Source organism: Aulonocara stuartgranti, assembly GCF_965226115.1.
Source record: "Aulonocara stuartgranti genome assembly, chromosome: 3".
NCBI classification, from domain to species: Eukaryota; Metazoa; Chordata; class Actinopteri; order Cichliformes; family Cichlidae; genus Aulonocara; species Aulonocara stuartgranti.
The window spans coordinates 41,045,684-41,066,472 of record NC_138941.1 but is presented as its reverse complement, the minus strand read 5'-3'; the positions used below and the strand labels follow the sequence as shown (position 1 = coordinate 41,066,472).

At 44.2% G+C, this 20,789-nt stretch overlaps 1 protein-coding gene across 1 annotated transcript; it reads left to right on the top strand.

Moving 5' to 3' along the window:
* Positions 1 to 2,284: 2,284 nt before the first annotated feature.
* Positions 2,285 to 20,789, top strand: nat8l (N-acetyltransferase 8-like). The gene is made up of 3 exons (XM_082526387.1): positions 2,285 to 3,443; positions 4,687 to 4,851; positions 16,359 to 20,789. The coding sequence occupies exons 1-3, from the start codon at positions 3,140 to 3,142 to the stop codon at positions 16,724 to 16,726; spliced, it is 837 nt and encodes a 278-aa protein (XP_082382513.1). The 5' UTR covers positions 2,285 to 3,139; the 3' UTR covers positions 16,727 to 20,789.

The window sequence follows — 20,789 nt, the reverse complement described above, 5'->3', positions numbered from 1 at the left end:
ACCATCCATCTATTTTATTATGACTATTCTACTCAGAGTCACAGGGTGCTGGAGGTTATCCCAGCTTTCATAGGGCAAGAGGCGGGTACGTCCAGGATAGGTTGCCAGTCTATCACAGAGTTAACACTGACAGGTGCACAACTATTCACTCCTACACGTCCTGGTCACGTGATATTTTGCCTTCACTGGATCATCCCCCTTCAGCCTAAATAAACTTCTTGCTTTCAGTTCAACTCCATCTGTCCAAACACGTCTGCTTTTGCATCTCCAGGAAGTTGGAGTACCCAGAGAGAACCTACACAAGCTCATGGTGAACATACCAGGCAGAACCAGGAACCTTGCTGCTCTGACGCAGCAGTGCTAATTATCACACAGAAAAATCAATTTAAAAACTTCAATTTTGATATGAATTCCTACTTCGATTACTGGATTATTGCCTGTGAACATCCATTCTGCTGTTAGCATGGTCGTCAAATTTGATATTTTGGTTGGATGGCACAGGAGATGTGATGAGGTCACTAAAACTGCAGGGTTCATCATCTGGGGACCACGTAATGCAACCAGAAGGGTTCATACCTCTCTAACTGGCACGTTTAAGATTAAACTGAACATTTTATCGTGTGCTAATTTTGTTTTAATTTTGTAACTACTGAAATTTTTTGGGATAGGCTCCGCCCACCCCCGCGACCCTGAAATGGATAAGCGGAAGCGAATGGATGGATGGATGAAATTTTTTGGGATAGGCTCCGCCCACCCCCGCGACCCTGAAGGGATAAGCAGAAAAGAATGCATGGATGATTTTTGTTTTTTTTGTAGCATTTTGGAAATGTTTCATAAAAGAAGACTTTGTAACCTGCACCTCATTGATCAATGCTCGATGTCTCAGTTAAACTTCTGACCTCGTGGAAAGACTATTTGAAATTATGAATTTCCTTTAAGTCTTCTTTGGACATTCAATTAAAACTTTGTCTTGAGAGCATTATTAGAGCCCCCTCAGAGCACACACCTGCTGCTCTCATTACAGGTCTGACTGCACAGTGCAGTTATTAATGTGCATGCAAAACACAGCATTTACTGCTGCACTTTTGTGTTTCTTGATTTTTAATGTGAAGATATTTAAACAAAAAATAGAAAGCAGGCAGTAAACCAGACAAACTGCATTGCAGTGGGTCTTCAAAGTGAGCGGATGAAATGAAACAGAAGATTTATAAAGATCATAAACACGGATCTTTATTATGTTCTTTAACTTTGACGGTGTCGCATATGTTGTGTTTACAACTTCTACCTTTGCCTACAGCACCTGAAGGCAGCACTACCGGAAAAAAGCGGAAAAAAAAGAGAAGCACTGCGCATGCCCAGAGCATCCTCCACCCGCACAGTGAGAGCCGCTGCAGAGGAGATGCTGGTGCAAAGAAAAATCATCTCTCGCATGTTTGCAGAGCAAACGTCCGGACCGAGCAGACTTTGTGACTCTGCAGGATATCCACCTGTCCTCCTCCTCCTCCTCCCACCCAGAGAGCAGCAGAGGAGGAGGAGGGACACCTTAAAGAGGAGGGAGTGGGGGTGGATGCAGCTTTATCAATAGCAGGTTGCCGCTGACGATCCAGTTCAAACTAGTTTGCTTTGAGTATGCGACTGTGGCTCTACAAAGAGCTGCGAGCTGAGAGCCAAAATAAATCTTCCACGTCCGCTGAGCTTCAACTTTTACTGATGATAGCGCGAGAAAGGCTCGGCAGGACACCAGGAAATAGTTTGGTGATGCCCAGTAATGTTTATACTAATATAAGGAATGGATGTTATACTTTTAGAGTGTATGACATCATCATATGTTCTCAGTGGGTTTTTTGCCTCCTCTAATAGGTGGTGACACTTTTTAGTCTAATCATTGTTCAGAAACCGCCTAAATAAAACTTTTTGCTGATTCTGCACAATAACCATCGCAGTCACACACAGGGAGTGCTGTGGGGGGGAAAACAAAGGAGCAGACCAAGCATCACCATCATCATCCTCATCACAGCTGCCACGGACGCGCGTAAAGCCGGCACTGCCGCCGATGTTGATGCGCGACGACTCGGCGGCAAATCGGTTAATGGCAGGTTACAAATGCGCAGTAAGCCGAGACACGATGTCCATGTTGGGGGTGATGTATGACAGGAGCTGGGCGACAAAGCGGAGGGAAGCTGTGGAGGAATCACTGCAGTGCAGCAGAGCTGTCAGTCAACCGGCAGAGGAGGCTGCACACAGCCCACTGAGAGCCGCCGCCGGGCGTTAGGCTGACCGGCAGCTGATTTCACACTTTATTGTTGAATCTCTGAGGATATTGATGCTTCCGTATCACATCAGGGCATTTCCCCATCCCTTTATTATCACAGCAGCCTCCTATCTGCGCAACAGCAACGGTGACGCCAGCTTAAGAGTCTTTCATTTTTTGCCACAGATTTATTACTTTAAGCGGCTACAGTCACCCTTTAACTTCATAAATCCCACAGGAGTTTTATTTCCTCCATCTCTCCCTCTGATCTGCACTCTCCCCTCTGCTATGATTTCCTCCTGTTTTACGCATCGCCCCCGCTTTACCTTGCGCCTTTGTGCTGCATCTCTCGCAGCCACTGTATATCACAAAATCGGGGATCCTCCTCATTGTAAGACAGCACGAAGACAGAACTGCTCAGAAGCAGCCTCTCTACGCAATCTCGCCATCGCACCCCCTCCCCTCCTCGTCGCGGGCCCACTTTCTCAAAATACACACTTCTCTGGCACACATACATAAGCCTGCTCAGATGCGGAGGGAATGAGCGAGCCTCCCTCCTCCCTCGTCCATCAGCATCTAACAGCGCACTGCCTCTACCAATCTGTGCAGCCGGAGGACCACCCCAACCCCGTGAACCCGAATCTACCCGCCCTGCTCGCTTATAAATACCGCTCGATTTACACCGGCAAGTCTTGGTCTTCGGAAACGCTCAGGGTTGCAGCAGAACATCCCCCTTTCGTCTTACCCCCCCTCCATCGTTTCGCTGTTTTTTAAGAAAATCTCACGAATCATCCATTTTTCCCCCACTATCATTACTACCCACTCTTTTTCCCCCTCCCTCTCTCCGAACTGCACTTTTTTTTCCTTCTTCTTCTTGCGGCCAGTTGCATGCATTGTTCGTCTCCCAAAATGGTTTGCGAGACTAAAATTGTTGCGGATGAACACGATGCTATACATGGGACCAAAAAAGAGTCGATCCTGTGGAGCTCTCCTCCGTCCAGCACGCCTCTGAACCCCGCCGAGGCCAAGGATGTGAGGAAAGACGTGGTTTTTATCCGCGAGTTTGAGCGCGGGGATCAAAAGGAGGTACGCCGCATCTTTTACGAGGGTATTATGGAGAGGATACCCAACACAGCTTTTAGGGGGCTCTGGCAGCAGCCCAAGACCCAGTTTTTATACGTTCTTCTGACAAGTAAGTACCCTCACACTTCCGTGTGCCGTGCAGCTTATGTGTGTTTCAGACCAACTTTTTTTTCTGGTCATACGCATCTCAAAAACTTCAAATGTAACCTCTAACATGGATTCATGTGCGCAGGTAAATGTCGCTGTTGCGCGTTTTTATTAGGTCTGCGCCCTGAAGCGATTCCTTTGAGGAACTTGCCTTCAAAATCATGCAGAAATCTGATGCTTCTTTGTTGTCGTGGCTCTGTGGGCGATGTGCAGTTAAGTTGAGAAAAAGGCTGTTGCTGCAGCAGCAGCAGCAGCAGCAGCAGCCGCCTCATACTGTGCCACACCGGCCACGCTGCTCCTACACGCCAACAAAAGGCATGGCAGGCGGCATGGTGCATGTGTTTAACCGATGTGATGACATGCCGGTGCTTCAATGAATGACTGAGTGAATTTGAGGATTGGCCCAGAGGGTGCGCGCACGTACCCAAAAAGCACTCCCCCGCCGCGCCGCCAAATACACACAAACACACATGAACACGCACGCACGCACTCCCCCCCAGTCGCCGCCTCGTCACCACCACCACCTCCGCCCCTACACAGCAGTCAATGCGCCACATCTCGTTTGGCTTTTTGTTGATGTTGCCGGTTTAGGTAAACGCGTCTTGCGTCACAACATGTACGGTTACGCACATTAAAGAATAAAAAATCGCATGAAATCTGCTTCACATACCCCCCTCTTTTTGTTGTTTGGATATTTGTCTCGATCCTTCCAACCAAATTTGATCCTGAATACTGAAAACCTCGCCTGAGCGGAAGCTTACTACCCCGCGCATTTTAGCGCTTTCTGTTTCGCTCCACCTGGAGTGCAAATGAGCGAACAAAGTAGCAACTAGGTTACTGCATGGCACGCAACATGCTACGCGCAGCATCCATCCTGCTTGCTTCTGTCTCCCTTTGCGCCCCCCAGCGTTACATCTTACTAATAACTCCCAACATGGACTGCACTGGTTGGATGAATCCAGCACTAATACGCTCTCCTCAGGCAGAACAAACTCTGTCGTTCTGTTAACTTTTGTCTCCCAGAAAATGTTTGATGAACGCGGGTTTGTGTGAAAAATTATCCAAATATTTGATTCAGCTGTTCCTGATATTAATGCTTACAGATGTCTTGTTGTGTATGTGTGTGTGTACGGGTCCGGCAAAAATCAAACATGTGATTTTCTCTTCTGACAGGTTTTGTTTATTTTTCTTCCATTTCTCCATAGTAATGTGCTTTTACATGACCAAATCCCTCACGCTGACCTGTTGTGCACCCCTCATTCTCATGGGTGCGCGCTACTACTACAGCAGGAAAGTTATCCAGAACTATCTGGACTGTGCTCTGCACACGGACATGGCTGACATAGATGCATATTACATGAAACCCACAGGTAAGAGGCAGGGAACACATCACTGTTTTCACACACACACACACACACACACACACACACACACACACACACACACACACACACACACACACACACACACACACACACACACACACACACACACACACACAAAATGTGTGTGGTTTTGTCAGTTCCCAGTGCTCCACCATCACCAGCACGCAGTTAGTGGGTGAAAAAAATGCATTGGCGCACTGAAAAGTTTGGGCCTGTAACTTTTAACAAGACAAAAAACCAAAAACGCTGTTTTTAAACACAGCTGTGTCTAAGAGTCTTCAGGCGATGCAGAGGCAAATCATCAAATATGCAGGTCGTCTCCCTGCTTTCCCACCCCTCCTCCCATATCTCTGTCTCCACTCCTTCCCCCACTCTGCTTCCTCTCTGGGCTCTGCTTGGACACTGAGGTAGGGGGCGGGGAGTAAAGGGTGGGGCGGGTGGGGGTGGCATCACAGGGCTATTGATCGTGCAGAGGAGACTGCTGATACACTTTCTGCAGTACACTCGGTGTCGGCAAGGCTCATTTCCTGCACTAAAGCTTCTAATTGGAAAAATCAATCCACTTCTGGTGTCATCTCTGACTATTCATTCTCCTCGGGAGTTTAACTCCGGGCAGCACCGACGGACAGCCACGTACACGTGTGACACACTTTTTTTCAGACATTCCCCTGCCTTGTTAACTTCGACACATTTATTCCCTGTTAACCCAGACCACGTGGCAAATATAAAAAGCAGGTGTTCATCAATTGCCCCCCCACCATTGTCTGCTTCTCTCTGACATTGTGCCCTTTGGCTTGGTAATCCAGTGCATACACAAATGCAATTTAGCATTCCCATTATTGCTGCAGGGCTGTGATGGTTTAGATGGGGTCAGGCACCACTGCTCTTGGACAATGCTAATGATTATATCCGTGCACTCTGAATGGGCCCACGGGGATGAACACCTGGGTACCAGCACGCGGTCCTGATGGAGAGGCACCGCTGACGTCACTGTGGTGCTTTGTTTAAAGTGTGTACAGAATGGCATGGCACGTAGGGGTGCGTGGTTATATAGAGGAGGAAACATTTGGCCAATAACGGGGAACTTGTTGAACTTAAAGGCCCTGAAAACAGATCATATAAGTCAGCTTCTTTCTAAGAGGAACGGGCTCTAATGCAAACACACACTTTACTGCTTAATGAAAACTGGATGTGTATTAATTTAAGGAAGCCTGCATAGTTTTGATTATTTGCACTCTTTGGTTTCTTATGACATCATAGAGAGGGGATATTCCTAATATGGTCATCTCAGGGTCACAGTTCTGGCTGTGAGCACAAAAGCCCACCGACTTGCTGTTCAAACCTGTTTGTGAGGGGCAGCCAATGAAAAAAAAGTTGGCTTAAAGGGGGAGGGTGCACTGAGGGACTGCACCAAGGTTAAGTATAAGATAAATAAGGATTATATTAAACTGTGAATAATGCAAAGCTACTTTAAGAGAGTTTAAGAGTAAACATGAGCATGCACACAGCCCACTGTATGTATAACAGTAATTAGCCCTCTTTAATGCAACGTTGGCCAAACATGGTGTTGGTTTGTTGACAGCTACGACACTATAAGCACATAACGACATTTTCTGATGGCACTTGGATGATATTTATCTGTTGCATTTCATTTGCTGCTGCTTTAATATTTAAAAACAGTGATTAAGGGATGAAAAACCCCCCCAGACATTTAAGTTAAAAAAAAAAGATAATTAATTTTTTTCCCTGGTACAAAATGAGAATAATGAAAAAAACAAAACAAACAGGTTAGTTGTTGTTATTATACTATATTTCTTATTGAACACCTATATTGCTATCGTCCCTGAATTTCAGAAGGACTTGGACAATAAACTGTCAAATCAACCTACTGGGTCCTATAAGGAAAGTTTCAATAAGATAATCAAAGTGTCTAAAAACAAAAAAGAACATGATCATGCCATATTTTAGCTTGTTAGCAGCAGATAACAGCAAAAGAATAAATCACAAGATAAATAACACGAGTTCATCTCTGAGGTTTACTTGACAACCATGCAAACACCAACTCTGTGGACTGTAGCTCTCTACGTGAGCCAAGTAGCTAACGAGTTAGCTGTGTCTGTGTGGGTGGGTCTGACAGGGAGCGTTTAAGAGTTTGCAACAGATGAGATAAGGACTTTTGTGTTCAATAATGTGTGTGTGTCTTCGAGGACTTCAAATAGGAAGTGATACAATGTTGAGTGTGTGTCTGGTGCTCGAGGCTTCTCTGTGTTTTGAGAGACGGTTTGCTGAATGTGGGAGGTCAAATAGTTTGAAACTCAGCATTGAATTTCACAATGCTTGTTTTCTTTTTCACCTTGAATGATGGGGATGTATGAGATGTGCTGCTTTAGAAGAAAGATAGAGCCAAACACAGGAAGACACGGAGTTCTTCGTGACACTGAAATAAAATATAAAAGGAATAAACTCCAATAAGCCAAGTCCACAGAGTAATAAAAGAAAAGCGATTCCTGACTGAAGACACATATCCCTCTCCACATGGCACAACTACACTAATTCATACTCTCACTTCCTGTGATCACTCACTCTGCAGCCTCTTAAGGCCAGCTGTCACTGCTTTCATTAGACCTGTAATGCTGTGTGTGTGTGTGTGTGTGTGTGTGTGTGTGTGTGTGTGTGTGAGAGCAGGCAGACAGGTTGTGAAGTAAATTGAGCTAACAATGGTTGAGAGGATAAATATGTACGTGTGTCTCAAATAAAGACTGGAGGCTTATTTCAATCCATCCATCCGATTCAGGGTTGTGGTGGGCTATCTTACCCAGCTGTTATAGGGTGAGAGGCGGGGTACACCCTGGACAGATCTGGTACAAAAATGCCACTTAATTGAAATTAAATTGATTGATTGATTATTTCAAAAATTATCTGATTTGCACTCAAACACACAATAATGTTTATAAGCTTAAATAAAAACAGCATTTAAAAGTACTCAACAAACCCTGTGAAGTAATGTAAATTTTAATCCGTTTCCTCTATTCAGTTTCATTTATATAGCACCAATCAGGAAAAACAGCTGCCCCAAGGTCAGGGGCGTAATTTCCAGGGGGGTTAGGGGGGTTATGACCCCCCCTCAATAATCACACCCAACCAATATAACCCCCCCCCCCAATAAAATTATGAATTATCTGCATAAATAGGCTGTTGATTTTCTTTACTCATTTCAGGTATTACCAGCAAAATAGTTGCATGTTTAATCATCTGGGAATTTACCCACATTTATTTATTTATTTAGACAGAGATCATGACCCCCCCCCCCCCGCCAATGTTCAGCACTGTAATATTAGAGAGAAAAAAAACAACAATTTGGCAGTCCCACATGGGCAAGCTCTTGGTGACAGCGGGGAGCAAAAACTCCCTTTTAGCAGGAAGAAACGTATAGCATGAGCGCAGATACAAAAGACTAACCAGCTACAGAAACTATTTAACAGATACAGGCGAAATAAAAGCTGACTTTATTTATTTTTCGACAAACTTTTCTTTTTGACCACATCTAGTCATTTCATTTTGGAAAGTTTAAAATCTTTTTTGTTTCTTAACAAAAAGTAGCAGCTAAAACTTTTGGTAACTTGTAAAAACAACCCAGCTGGGCTATAATATAATGAAGTTTAGTGCTGAGACTATTATTTGCTACATGTTGGAGAGACACCAAGAGATACCAAAACCCAGCTTTGTGACTGATTGCTCGTTACTAATGTGCAATTTATAGCTGCCATTATTAAGCCTTTCTACTGCTCAAACCCAAAGATCTCCAAAGCAGTCAAAGCATGCTAAAAGACTTCTTTTTGGAGTAATTAAAAAAGTCCCGGCAGCAGTCGGATCATTTATCCCCTCTTTAGTCGTTACTTGATGTGTCACTTTAGGTCATCCTAAAGCCACTTACAGCCTAAAAAGCAAGTGTAATGAAATGAGGGTGTGAGCAGACACTGAACCAAGCTCCCTGGTGAGGCGAGATACCCGCTCATTAATAGCGGCTGTTTAATGAGGCGTCATGATCACTGCAGGGTCTCATCGAGGCAGCGGACATTAAAATACCTGCTCATCTCATTGTAGCCCTGTATGTGTGTGTCTATACATTTATGCATGTGTGTGGAAGAGGGATGGGGGAGGTTTGAGCTCATTCGGTTGCAGGTGAGGGCGCAGCTTCCTCTGCTGGTACTTGTCCTTATTTTAGGACTGAACGACAGAATGAGGGAGAAAGAGTATAAGAGAGAGTGTGTGAGGGAAAGAGGTGAGACAACGGGGCATCTGAGGGAGGGGTGTTGTAAAGTATAGCATTTACTTTATGCGTGTGGGGAGGGAAGATAAATCTAGGGCTTGCTGGCCAGCAGATAGACCAGATGAGTCACAATCATGGCCTCTGCGCCAAACACAGCTCTTTACAAATTTCAGTTTAGCTTCCTTATCACTTTAAAATTCCCAATAAATTTGGGCTCAGCTGGTTGTTACTGTAGTCTGCACAGTCTGCATCCACAACAGGAGTGTTTTTGTTGACTGGTATCGCACTTGAGAAGAGTATGAGCGACATGTATTTTATTTTAAACCGAAGCGTCCAGCCCATGTTGTGATTGTCATGTCCAGTTGTGGCCCAAAATGAAACTGCAACACACAAAGGAACCTCTATGGGATATTTCATGCACATCAGCTGGGATATCTTAGTTTAATGAGCTTCTTTGGATGCTTCCCTCTACTATTCCTTAATCTTTCTGGGATTTTTTTTTCACCCTCACACCTGTATCACTCCTCCTTTTCCTTTCCTATATACTTCATCTGTGCTGAAGGGGAGCAGGTGTGGTGGAACAGCTGGGCTATCTAGAATTCTGGCAGACACAAAGTAATGTCTTTGGTCATGAAGGGAAATGAAAAACACTCTTTACTGGCTACAGTAAACAGTTTATCAGTCCCTAAGTTTGTTTGACTGAGACCTAATATTAGGGAGAAAACCTCAACAACACTACAGTCCTCTATGAGGATGGACTTGGCAACAGTGGGGAGGAAGAACTCCCTTTTTCAAAGGAAGCGGCCTCAAGTATAACAAGGCTTGGCAGTACTCTGCTGGGAGTGGGAAATGAAAGTGAAAAAAGAGAGGAGCACAGAGTGAATCGGATCATGTTGATTCCTTTACATCACTGTGTGACTGCTGTTCTCAGACTGCACACGTCCAGGTTTGCTTCACAACTTAAAAACTAGACTTTTCTCCACTTAAACAAAGAAAAATTAATACAATTTCCACAGCAGAAAAAAAGCTAAATCAACCTTGTATGCCATTTTATCTCTGCCACAAGTGAATGCTTTTTCATGTCTCGAGTCAACACCGGGGAAGCGTCGCTTAGAAAAGTCCATATTTGACTTGTTGAAAATACGCAAACGCCTCTTTGGCCTTCAGTGGTGCAGGTGGCACGCTGTTATGTCTGCGCTCCAGAAGAAGCAGACATGAAAACTCTTTGCCCTCAGAGCTGGTGCTGCTCTGATTTCATAATCAGCTGAGTGGGGCTCAGACTGCTTTTATCCACATATTTTGTCCCAGGTTCAAAATATTTTCAGCACATCTTAGAAACCACCTCAAAGCCTTGCTGGTACTTTTAATGTTGGAGCTAGATGTCCTTAAACTTACACCTTCCGTTACCAGTTTGAGGGTTTGTGCCCACATAAATAACACATTACTTAAAAAATATAATATATATCTGATTAAATACTAGGACATGTTTTAGTTTTAAGTACCATCATAAGCACGATTCCTTTAAAGGCTCTGCTGGACGCATACCACCTGGAGAATACACGCTTGTCTTTTAATTTTTCCTGCACGCTGAAAACACGTGAGCATCTGCCACTTGTCGGTTCAGTGTTTTGAGGAAGTCGATCCCATCATTAATAATAGATTGCAGTCTCGCTACCTCCGGCTTTTGTCTTACATTCTGCTTAAATCAATGGCGAACAAAGGTGCTCGTCAGAGAGACTAGATGGCGTGTCAGCGGCTTCATTAGTTTTCGCATTGTGTATTTTCTCGCTGTCTTGACTCGCTCATTACAGAGGAGCCTGTTATCAATAGACGAGAGACTACGTGCATGAAGATTAAGACTGAGTCTGCAGTTTAAGGGTCGCGATTTCTAAAGGAACAATAAATGTAGATGTAATAGGTTTGAGCTCCAGTAACGTTAAAAAGAGATAAAAAATTATTATATTGAGCAGAACTGAGTTCAGCTTATTGAGCTCAACAGTCCCAGATTCTCACGTGGCCCCTCGGACAGGAAGATTAATCGCCCACCTCTGGGTTAGATTAACATTTTGCATTCGGTCGTGAAGCCCACACGGGTGACCTTTGACCCCGAGAATCAAACCAGAGAGAGATCGAGAGAGGGCAGTCGGAGCAGCAGCTGTACGCTGATGGATGCCACGTACACATTAAAGCGCAAGTGTGCAAGAAAAAGGAAGCGTACTCGCACGCTTGCGTACAAACAACATGGAGACGTGCTGGCGGACAGGCAGGCGGCAAGACGAACAGTCGGGCGTGCGTAATGAGTTCCTCTGTGTGTGTGCTCATGAAGCGTGACAACACACACGTAGGCGCATCAGTCTGCTTTGCATTGATGAGTGCTCACGCGCACATCTGGAAACCGTGTCCTTTGTGTGACAGTCATCTCTTCTCAGCATTCGTCGCCCGTGGCCAAGGAAGATACTGCTGACGTGTGGGGTTGTGCGTGACAGGTTAATCCATATTCCCAGCATGCACTCTGACCTGAGGAGTACAGTGTATCTGTGTGTGAGTGCATTACAGAGACTCCGCCTTAAGTCTTTTTGCTTTAAAGTGAAAATAAAACAGTATTAAGGGATTTTTATATATACAAAATAACTTGGAACCCCCCAGGTCTCCCCCCCCCCCCCCCCAACCATATAAACATAATGCAAAATGCTACAAATTGAAACTCATATGTGCAAATTAATGTTTAATTAATGTTTTTTAATTTGTCATTTTCAAAAAAATGTAGTTTCTGGCGTTTATTTCATGATTCGGGCTATAACGGGTTAACCATATGTGGACCACTTATGCTAATGTGCCCAGTGGAACAAAGCGCAACATATGTGTGTGTGTTTTTAGCACTACAAGTGACAGAATGTGACCAGAACTGTCGGGAAGAAAAATAATCGTATAACACAGTCTGATAGGCACCTGATGAATACCACAGGGAGATCTCATTCCCCACAGAAGCGCGAAATGTAATGTCTGGCGGGGCCGGATTAATCGTGCAGCGATACGACACTTTCAATCCAAAGCCATAAATCACTGTTGCTTAAATTGACTTTAATGTTCCCTGCAGCAATGAGACGCCTTCTGCAGGGAAATAGAAAGAAATACTTTGGTCACTAGAAGCCTAAACAATTAGCAAACACGCCCAAATCCAAGCCGCCGCCGATCTTTCGCCCAAAAAGCATTAATACGGTGTTCGCTTCACAGAAGAGTGAGCTCCAGCAGAGCGAGGCAGCGTCTAGACGGAGCCCTTACCATATTAGGCCTCCAGGACAATCATCTTGCACACAATAAAGCCCATTCCTGTCTATGTGCTCATGTAGTTTGTAGGTATGTGTGTAATTTTTAAAATTTAATGGAGGGTTCATATCACAGCATCAGCCAGTATCTAACACTCCCACGCGCATGCATGGAGGATTATTAATATCTACTGAGCTACTGAGAGAAATTAGATCCGCCGCATTAAGAATACAGTAATCAGATTCTTACTTGTGAGAGAAAGATTTCCACAACTCAGAGCTCTTGCTCCCTTTCTCACCCTTCACTCTCTGCTCAATCTATTTCTTATCTTGACATCATCTGTATTCTCCGTGACCCCCACCCCACTCCCCCTGTAATAATGGCAGACCCCCTCCTTTGCGTTTGTATGCCCTAGCAGCAATAATGGATCCTTTCAGTCTCATCGCATTTACTGTTAACTCAGATGCTCGCCTTCCTCCTCCTCCTCTGCTGCTGCGTCTTTCACACAGGACAGCTGAATGACTTCTTCTTTTTTTGTTCCTCTTTGCTCTCTTTGACTAACTCCTTTTTCTGACTGAGTAACCTCATTCATACAACCTTCCAGTTACACACACTCGCTCACACACCAAAACATAGGCGGTACACTGTAGTACCGCTCCACTCTTAAACAGCTGCGGGAGCATCAGAGAGCTTAACGCTTTTCTCAAAGCGAGTTCCTCCTTCACTCACTCCCTCTTTCTAACTCGTGATACCTTGAAAGACTAAATTAATTGTTATTTATCATATTTAGCAGAAAAGTGGAAGCGTGTAGAAGACAGATATTTACAGCTTTAGTTAACTATTGCCCTCAAATATTTTTATGATGACCCTTCCAAACTCTAAGACAGGGAAAGTCTTTGACTCAGAGAGCTCGCCATCATCCTGTCTTAAAAGAAAGCCACCATGGGTGTGAAGTAAAGCCATGCTAGAAGCTCTGAGAGGCTCTACTACCCTGCCCACACACAGGAGTGTGTTTCCATCTTAGTGTAATTACTATGCATGCTTAGATTTGCTAACAAGCACTAAAAAAACACAGCCTCCAAGGCGGGCAGTCAAACCAGGCTGCACTGCTTTGTGCATACGTACACGCCACACTCCTCAGGTCATCAGGACACGTTTCCCAAATTGTCTGTTTAAACTGCTAAGTTTCCAACATGTTCTCATCTTGTACCAGTTTTTCAGATAGGATCGGATCTTCCTTTTACGAACAAGCTGTCCTTTAATACACCAGCTAAGACTGGTTGCGTAGAGATAACGGTCCAGCTTTTGGACCCACAAAGTCCACCTTAGGAGTTACGAGCTGCAGGTTTCTCAGGCGGGACCCCATGGGTTCACCTCTATTTTTCTTCTTGGTTAGAAAAACAGTTTGGGAATGCCCCATTCCTGGTAAAAGATAGCCGCACATCAGTGCATGAAGCAAGGCCCAGAAACACATGGATGAGCGAGTGGTGTGGAAGAACTTGACTGGCCGGCAGAGTCCTGACTTCAACCCAACACTGTACCTTTGAGATGAATCACAGAGACTGTGAGCCACGTGTTCTCATCCAAAATCATTGTTTGACCTCACAGATGTGCTTATAGAAGAATGGTTAAAAATTCCCATAAACACTCCTAACCCTTGTGGAAAGACTTCCCAGAAGCACTGAAACTGTTATAGCTGTAAAGGATGGGCCAACATCATATTAAACTCTATAGATTAAGGATGAGATGTCACGCAAGTTCAGCAAATACTTTTGGCAACATAGCCTGTGATATTCTGTGATATCAGCAAACTGCACAGTCATCTGACCCACATTTCCAGAGAGGCAGACAAAATCTCTGATCTATCGCTTCTAGTCTGCAAAGTGTTCAAATCATTGTTTCTATATCCGATAATTAAATCCAATTTGGCTGCAACATCTCCACACTTGGGGAAACTCGAGGGGCTTCCAGCTTATAATGTCAGCACTAGGAGAGTGGGGATCACTTGGGGGCTGCCCGTTGCCACAGTTGTTTGACTCGCTAACAGAAGCCTCTGGATCAGCTTAACACAAGCCTGCAGGGCCATCAAATCCTCGCGAACACGTGGGACTGATGCATGATGTCAATTTCACCGCCTGTTTAGTGTGCGTGTCTGTGTGAGGGAGCAGCAAACAGAGAAGAGGGAGATGTTGTGTGTAACGGCATAAAAAGTGAGAGTAAGGACAAAGAGAGAGAGTTAGGATTCAGAGCTCGTGAACAGATGGAGGCAGATTTCTGCTGTCCGCAGGTCGGCCTCTGCCGGTCACAGAACAGTCAGATTTACTTTGTCTGTCACAAACAGATGGCATTTTAGTACAAAACCACAGAAACACTGCCAGCACATGGAATAAGTGCTGCTGATGTTAGTTATCTGACCACAGTTATGCAACACAGCAGAAGGTTTAGAAAGTCTTTTTCTTTGAAAGATTACTGCAAGGGCACATGCATTGTCATGTTGGGTTTAAAAGTCACAAAGCTTCCAGGCTCCTAAAAGTGTCATTAAAACATCATGAATAGCACAAGTTTCTACCTCAGAAACATTTAAACGAATGTTAAATTACACTCAGGATGATTCACATCCTTCTGGCCTCTGAACCTGAAGTATTATCACTGAAAAGTTTCAGAGGGGAAAAGGAACAATTGCTCTGTATCAAAGCGAACCGTTTACAAACTGCAGCAGGAATAAAGATTGATGGTAAAACGGGCTGATATTCAGGCTCTTAGTGGTTCTGTGGTGGAGGAGCATTGTCTGCTGACATTTTTCTATGTCGGTCAAACCTCATTTGTCTGCCTGGACGTGTGTTGAGTGTCTTTGTCTGTCTGTCATCAGTCTGATTAATCCTGAGATGCAGCAAGTCCCTGATAGTGTATAAGCATCTGTAACATGACAGTGTTTTGGCCCAAAAACTCATCTTTAATTGGTATCTGACATCAGAGTCTCTGCTCCAGTATGCTGTCAGCTTTAAGTGACTGCTCTGTCATGCCTGCACTTTTAATCAGCAGTCCTCACTGAGTGGATAACGTTATTAAGCTCCAGTCAGACCTGCTCATTCAGCTGCTCCCTGCATCCCCTTTTTTCTATTTTCCATTCATTGGTTTTTCTACCCAGAGCCCTTAAGTCATTACAACAGCCATGCAAGGCGACGTTCATCTTGAGATCAGTTCCTGCCTCATCCAACTATTTTGCAACCAGTTATAGTTTTCATGTCCTGTTTAATAGTTTAAGACAGTTATACTGCTTGTTTTGTGTTCCATGCAAGAGATATTTCAGAGGTCTGACATATGATCAAAGTCATGGCAGTGTACCGGAGCAGCTGACTGTGAGACACCTTTATCCAAAAACACAAAAAGATCACCATCACAGGCTCTGTTCTTCACCTTCATGTCAAAGTTAATTATTTCCTCTCATACATGGATACAGTGATGTTAAATAATGAGGTCAGTGTATGTGCAGCTAAATACTCGGTTTCAGACAGTCTGTTTTCTGCTCTTAGCAACCTAGAGAGAGTAAATATGGTCGCTTGCTATTCAAACCTCCTGTTTGATATGGGTGGCCAATCAGAAGAAAGATGGTCCAAACAGGGGCAGATAGCCTATCCTAGAATGGATTATTTTGAAATGTACAACTATTCTAACAGAGGAAAGAATAAAAATATGGAGCTATGAGCTTAATAGGATGAGAGGCTGACAGGCTTAGCACAAAGACAGTAAAACCCTCAAAATTAAGAAACGTAGACAATAAAGAAAAACCAAACACCTGCTCTCAGCAGGTTCAGCTCCACTAACATTGGAGAGATCCCAGTTGGCTGTTTGCAGTGTTTACACGAAGCTTGGCTAACAGGCTGCTAAATCATGTCTAATATAATTCTTGCTTTCGCAGTAAGACTGGATTTTGTTTCCTGTTTCCTCCTGTTAGGTTCCTGTTTCTGGGTGGCAGTGCTCGATGGTCGTGTGGTGGGCATCGTGGCGGCGCAGGGCCACGAGGACGAGAACACGGTTGAGCTGCGGCGGATGTCGGTGGACTCTCGCTACCGCGGCAAAGGCATCGCAAAGGCGCTGGGTCGTCGCGTCCTGGAGTACGCAATGCGCAACAACTACGCCGGCGTGGTCCTCGGCACGACGGCCGTGAAGCTGGCCGCCCACAAGCTGTACGAGTCGCTGGGTTTCCGCAGAACGGGCCAGAGCGAAGACTACCGGCTACCCGGGATGAGCCGCTCGCCGCTGGAGAGGCTCTTCTTCCAGATCCGCCATACCCGCTATCGCCTGCAGCTTCGTGAGGAGTGAGAGGTGACAGGGAGAGAGAGAGCTGGAGAGTTGGAGATGGAGAAAGAGAGGGACAGAGAGAGAGAGAGCAACGACCCTCCTTCACCTGAGAGCCCTGACCACGTCCTCTCCTCTGACAGCTTTTATTTATTTTGTGTCATTAGGGATAACTTTGAGTATGACTTAACACTTCTACTATTTCACCCTTAAGTCACTAACGTTTTTACTACTATTATGCTTTTTTTTGTTGATTTTTGTATTATACTTTGACATTTTAAAGAAGAGTTTGTTTCTATTATTAATAATCTTTTATTTTTTGTATCTTTAATCCTTCCTCTCACCTGCGGGAGAGAAAAATTGGCTTTTTCCAGAAGACATCTAACTGGCACCCCCATCTCAGCACCCTCCCCAGCCCCTTTGGCATCAAGAAAATGTGATTTTGATCAACATTACCTTTCATTTACGTTTCTCTGCTCTCCTCAAACCTTCCCTCCCCACAGCAAAATCATGTTTAGTTGCTCAAGAGTGCAGTTTTCTATGTGGGGTGGGTGGATAGAGCAATGCGTGGACCGGGGGGAGTACATAGACTCCTCAAAAAAGGGTTAAGGGAGTTTTTAGCACACACTCTCCTTCATAAAAATGATTTGGTGTGTGAACAGACACACAAACCGAGTGATCCGGCTTTTAGCCACCTCTCCAAGGCACCATATTGAAGCACAGCGAGAGTGTGTTACTGACCCCGACAGTGAGAGAGAAGAGATGGCAAGGATGGTTACTGGAACATGTGCTGTGTGCATCCTGCATCATGAATAAACACAGCGCATCTTCCTCACACACACCTTCCTCTTTACTCTCCTCACTGATGGTCCGATTGGATAACAACCCCCCCTTTTCTATGTTCTTTCCCGGATCGATGAATCACCTCCTTTTCTCACTGGAGCTGTGGGGAGGGTCTCTGACTGGTTGCGGTGACAGGAGGGTGGCGCTTTCTCGCTGCAGTGTGTCACACTGACAGATCCCGAGATGAGATATAGCTGCACGTCAGAGCTTGTTATGTGTGTGTTGTGAATATGTGACTGTGTGTATGTGTGTGTACGTTTGACGAGGCTCTGGTCTGACAGCAGACCGAGTCTCAGCTGTGTGCGATGAACCTTTCTCACTGAATCAAGTATTATGAAACTAAACATTAGTACTTTCTTTGTGTACTTTTAAAATAGTTTACTGATTGAATCAAGGTCAATTCTAACACTTTGGATACAGTTCAGTGTTTAACTGATGATTAGTAATTTTATAACTTTGAAGAGGAAACAAACTTCATTTAAATATGCAAATTTTACTGTCAAAACTACAACAATTACAAAGTCGCTGCAGTCTACACTCCGCCTGCTTAATCCAGGTTATTGGGGAGCAACTTGAGTAAGACTACAAGCAATACTCACAAACCTACAGTACATGACTGAGCACAAACAGCAGTTGATTATTTTATCTGATCTATTGGCACTAGTGTTTCCCTTTCCTCCATGTACTTATATTGTGTATACAGCTGAAAAACTGAAAAACTCATGTAGCGAACGTCAGAGTTTCTCCCATAACACCTCTCTCCATCTCCATCCTCCGAGCGTACGACCACCAGTAGATTCAGCCATCCATACTCTGAGCCTCAGTTATGTTATTAAACCATTTGTAAAAAGTCCAACCTAAAGCAAAACATAACAAAAAAAAGCACATAATATATAAAAAGGGAAAAAAATACAGATGTAATTGTCACAATCTTAGCACTGGCCCTTCTTGCCTTGCTTTCCTTCCCCTCCTACCTCCCATTCATGAATCTGTCTGCAACCCTGGGCTAGACCATGCACCCTCCATTTGAACCCTCCGCTGACCTTTGACCTATCCTGCTCAAGTTTCCAGCCATTCCTGGCCCCTCTCTGCATGTGCCACAGGAGCCTTGCTGCACTGCTTTTACTACTCCATTTGAAGCTTGTCGCATCAGCCGTAGACCCCCGCCCCCTGATCTGATGTCATCTAGGCAGTGTGGCGCTGCCTGGACTGGCTGGAGCTAAGTTGCACATGATGTATGGTTGTATGGGTGTGACGCAAAAGACTCAGAGAGTGAGGGAGAAAATGCCTGTGTGTGTGTGTGTGTTCAGAGTTGGTGCAGACACTCACCAAATGCAGCACTGCCTGGATGACATTATGCCTGCCAGCCAACCAACTGTAGAATGCAAAAGCAATGCAAGTGTGGCATGCCTCTGTACCCGGTGTGTGTACGGTGCCTGCCCTAGAAAAGTGTAGAAAAAAGTGAATTGATATATATATACTACATATATATATAAAAAAAAAGAAAATAAGCTTCTTCTTTGATATAAACATATAGAAAACAAATATGTGTTTCTTTCTTCGGAAAAAAAAAAGAAAAAAGTTGTACCATTTGCATGAAATGTGTCTTTGAATGCAAATATAACTTTTAGGAGAGAAACTCCTAACACATGAATTACAATGGAAAAATGGACGTATTTTATTTTCTCTTGTTTCTTTTAAAGTAATGGTTTACGTTCTTAATTGTCATGACAAGGGCGTGAAATTAATACCAGCCACAAGCCAGTGCTTGTAAACCTTCACCGCTGTATCCGAATCTAAAAGCCTTGCAGAATTGGAAAGTAATCAGATTAATCGGTCACCAGCTGGGGGTCGATTAGCAGTAGATCCTTTCATAAATTGGAGCAGGATTGAAGGAATGTGACTCAAAGTGTGTTCTTCTTTGGTAAGATTTGCTAGATTTTCATTGAGCATTTGAAAGTTGATGATGCAAAAGGGGGAAAAAAGTCCCTGCTAAGTTGACACTAAAGGAAACACAAGTTAGATGATTAGATTTTAATTGTGCTCAATGCCTAAAATGAAACATGCACTCGTTTTCTTCTGCATCTAATTCTGAATTACACTCCCCACAATATTATAGATTATATATAAGGATATTTGTATATTATCCCCATAATGAAGGCAAGACCCTGGACGCTGGGTCCGATGACACTAAGGCTTCTTCTCCTTAACTCTTCCTTAAATTTGAGCCACGAGAAACAACGCTCTTGTAAAGGAGGCTCAGCCGCTGGTACGCTTTTATCTTTAAAATAGCGCCAATTCAAGAAATCCCACTGAAGCACTATAGAGTAAAAAAACGAGGCACGAAGGCACTGAAAGCATCAAACAGTTCTTTCAGATGTTTTCACTGGGCCGACACGTGGAGGATGCCTCACACCACCTTGATGCATCTGCTTTGAACTTGGTTGTTGCTGGAGAGTCAAAAGGGAGCCACACTTTATTTTATTGTGATGTTTCTGGAGCAACAGCTTCTCGGGAACTTCACAGAGTACCGAACACAGAAGTTAGAGCCAAACTACAGCATGAACACTAAAAGCTATGGATCAGACTATAACATTTATTTCACCTCATGTACAATCAGATATCACAGTCAGTGGGACAGAAAACACAGTGGTTATCCCTGCCAGTGTATTCAGGTCCTCCCTGCATGGCTCAGCCCGGTCTTTATCAGACTTGCTTGAGGTTGAGCCTTCCTGAGGTGGACTGTTAAAAAACGAAATAAAAAAAAAATCCTGTCTAGATCTTGTGGAGGAATGTGAAGTCTGTCGATTCTGAGCCATTTCTGCTGCTGCCAATCTCAGTTTTCTGCCTGATGAAATTTTATAAAGCTCCTTCGTGTATTATGGGAGGAACTATTATCCACATTCATACATATTCTGAACAAAAAGGGACGGTATTCAAAATGCCTTTGCCAAGGCCTTATGCACTGGAATCAAACACTGGAGTTTAAAAACGCTGTGGACTGCATGACTTGAGGTAGTTGAAGGGTGACTTTGAATTGTAAAAGGCAAAGTGCACTGACTAAAATGCATTTATTTCTAGTCTGAGTAATGTCTGTTTTCTACTTAATGTGAATGCTACACCCTGTGAAGCCTGACCTCCGTGTAAAACTGGTAGAGCATACTTAATGTTAGAATGTAGACGGTATGCAGCGTCTATCAGAGTGTATATTTAGTTACGCACCGTTCCTATGACGTATTTTGCT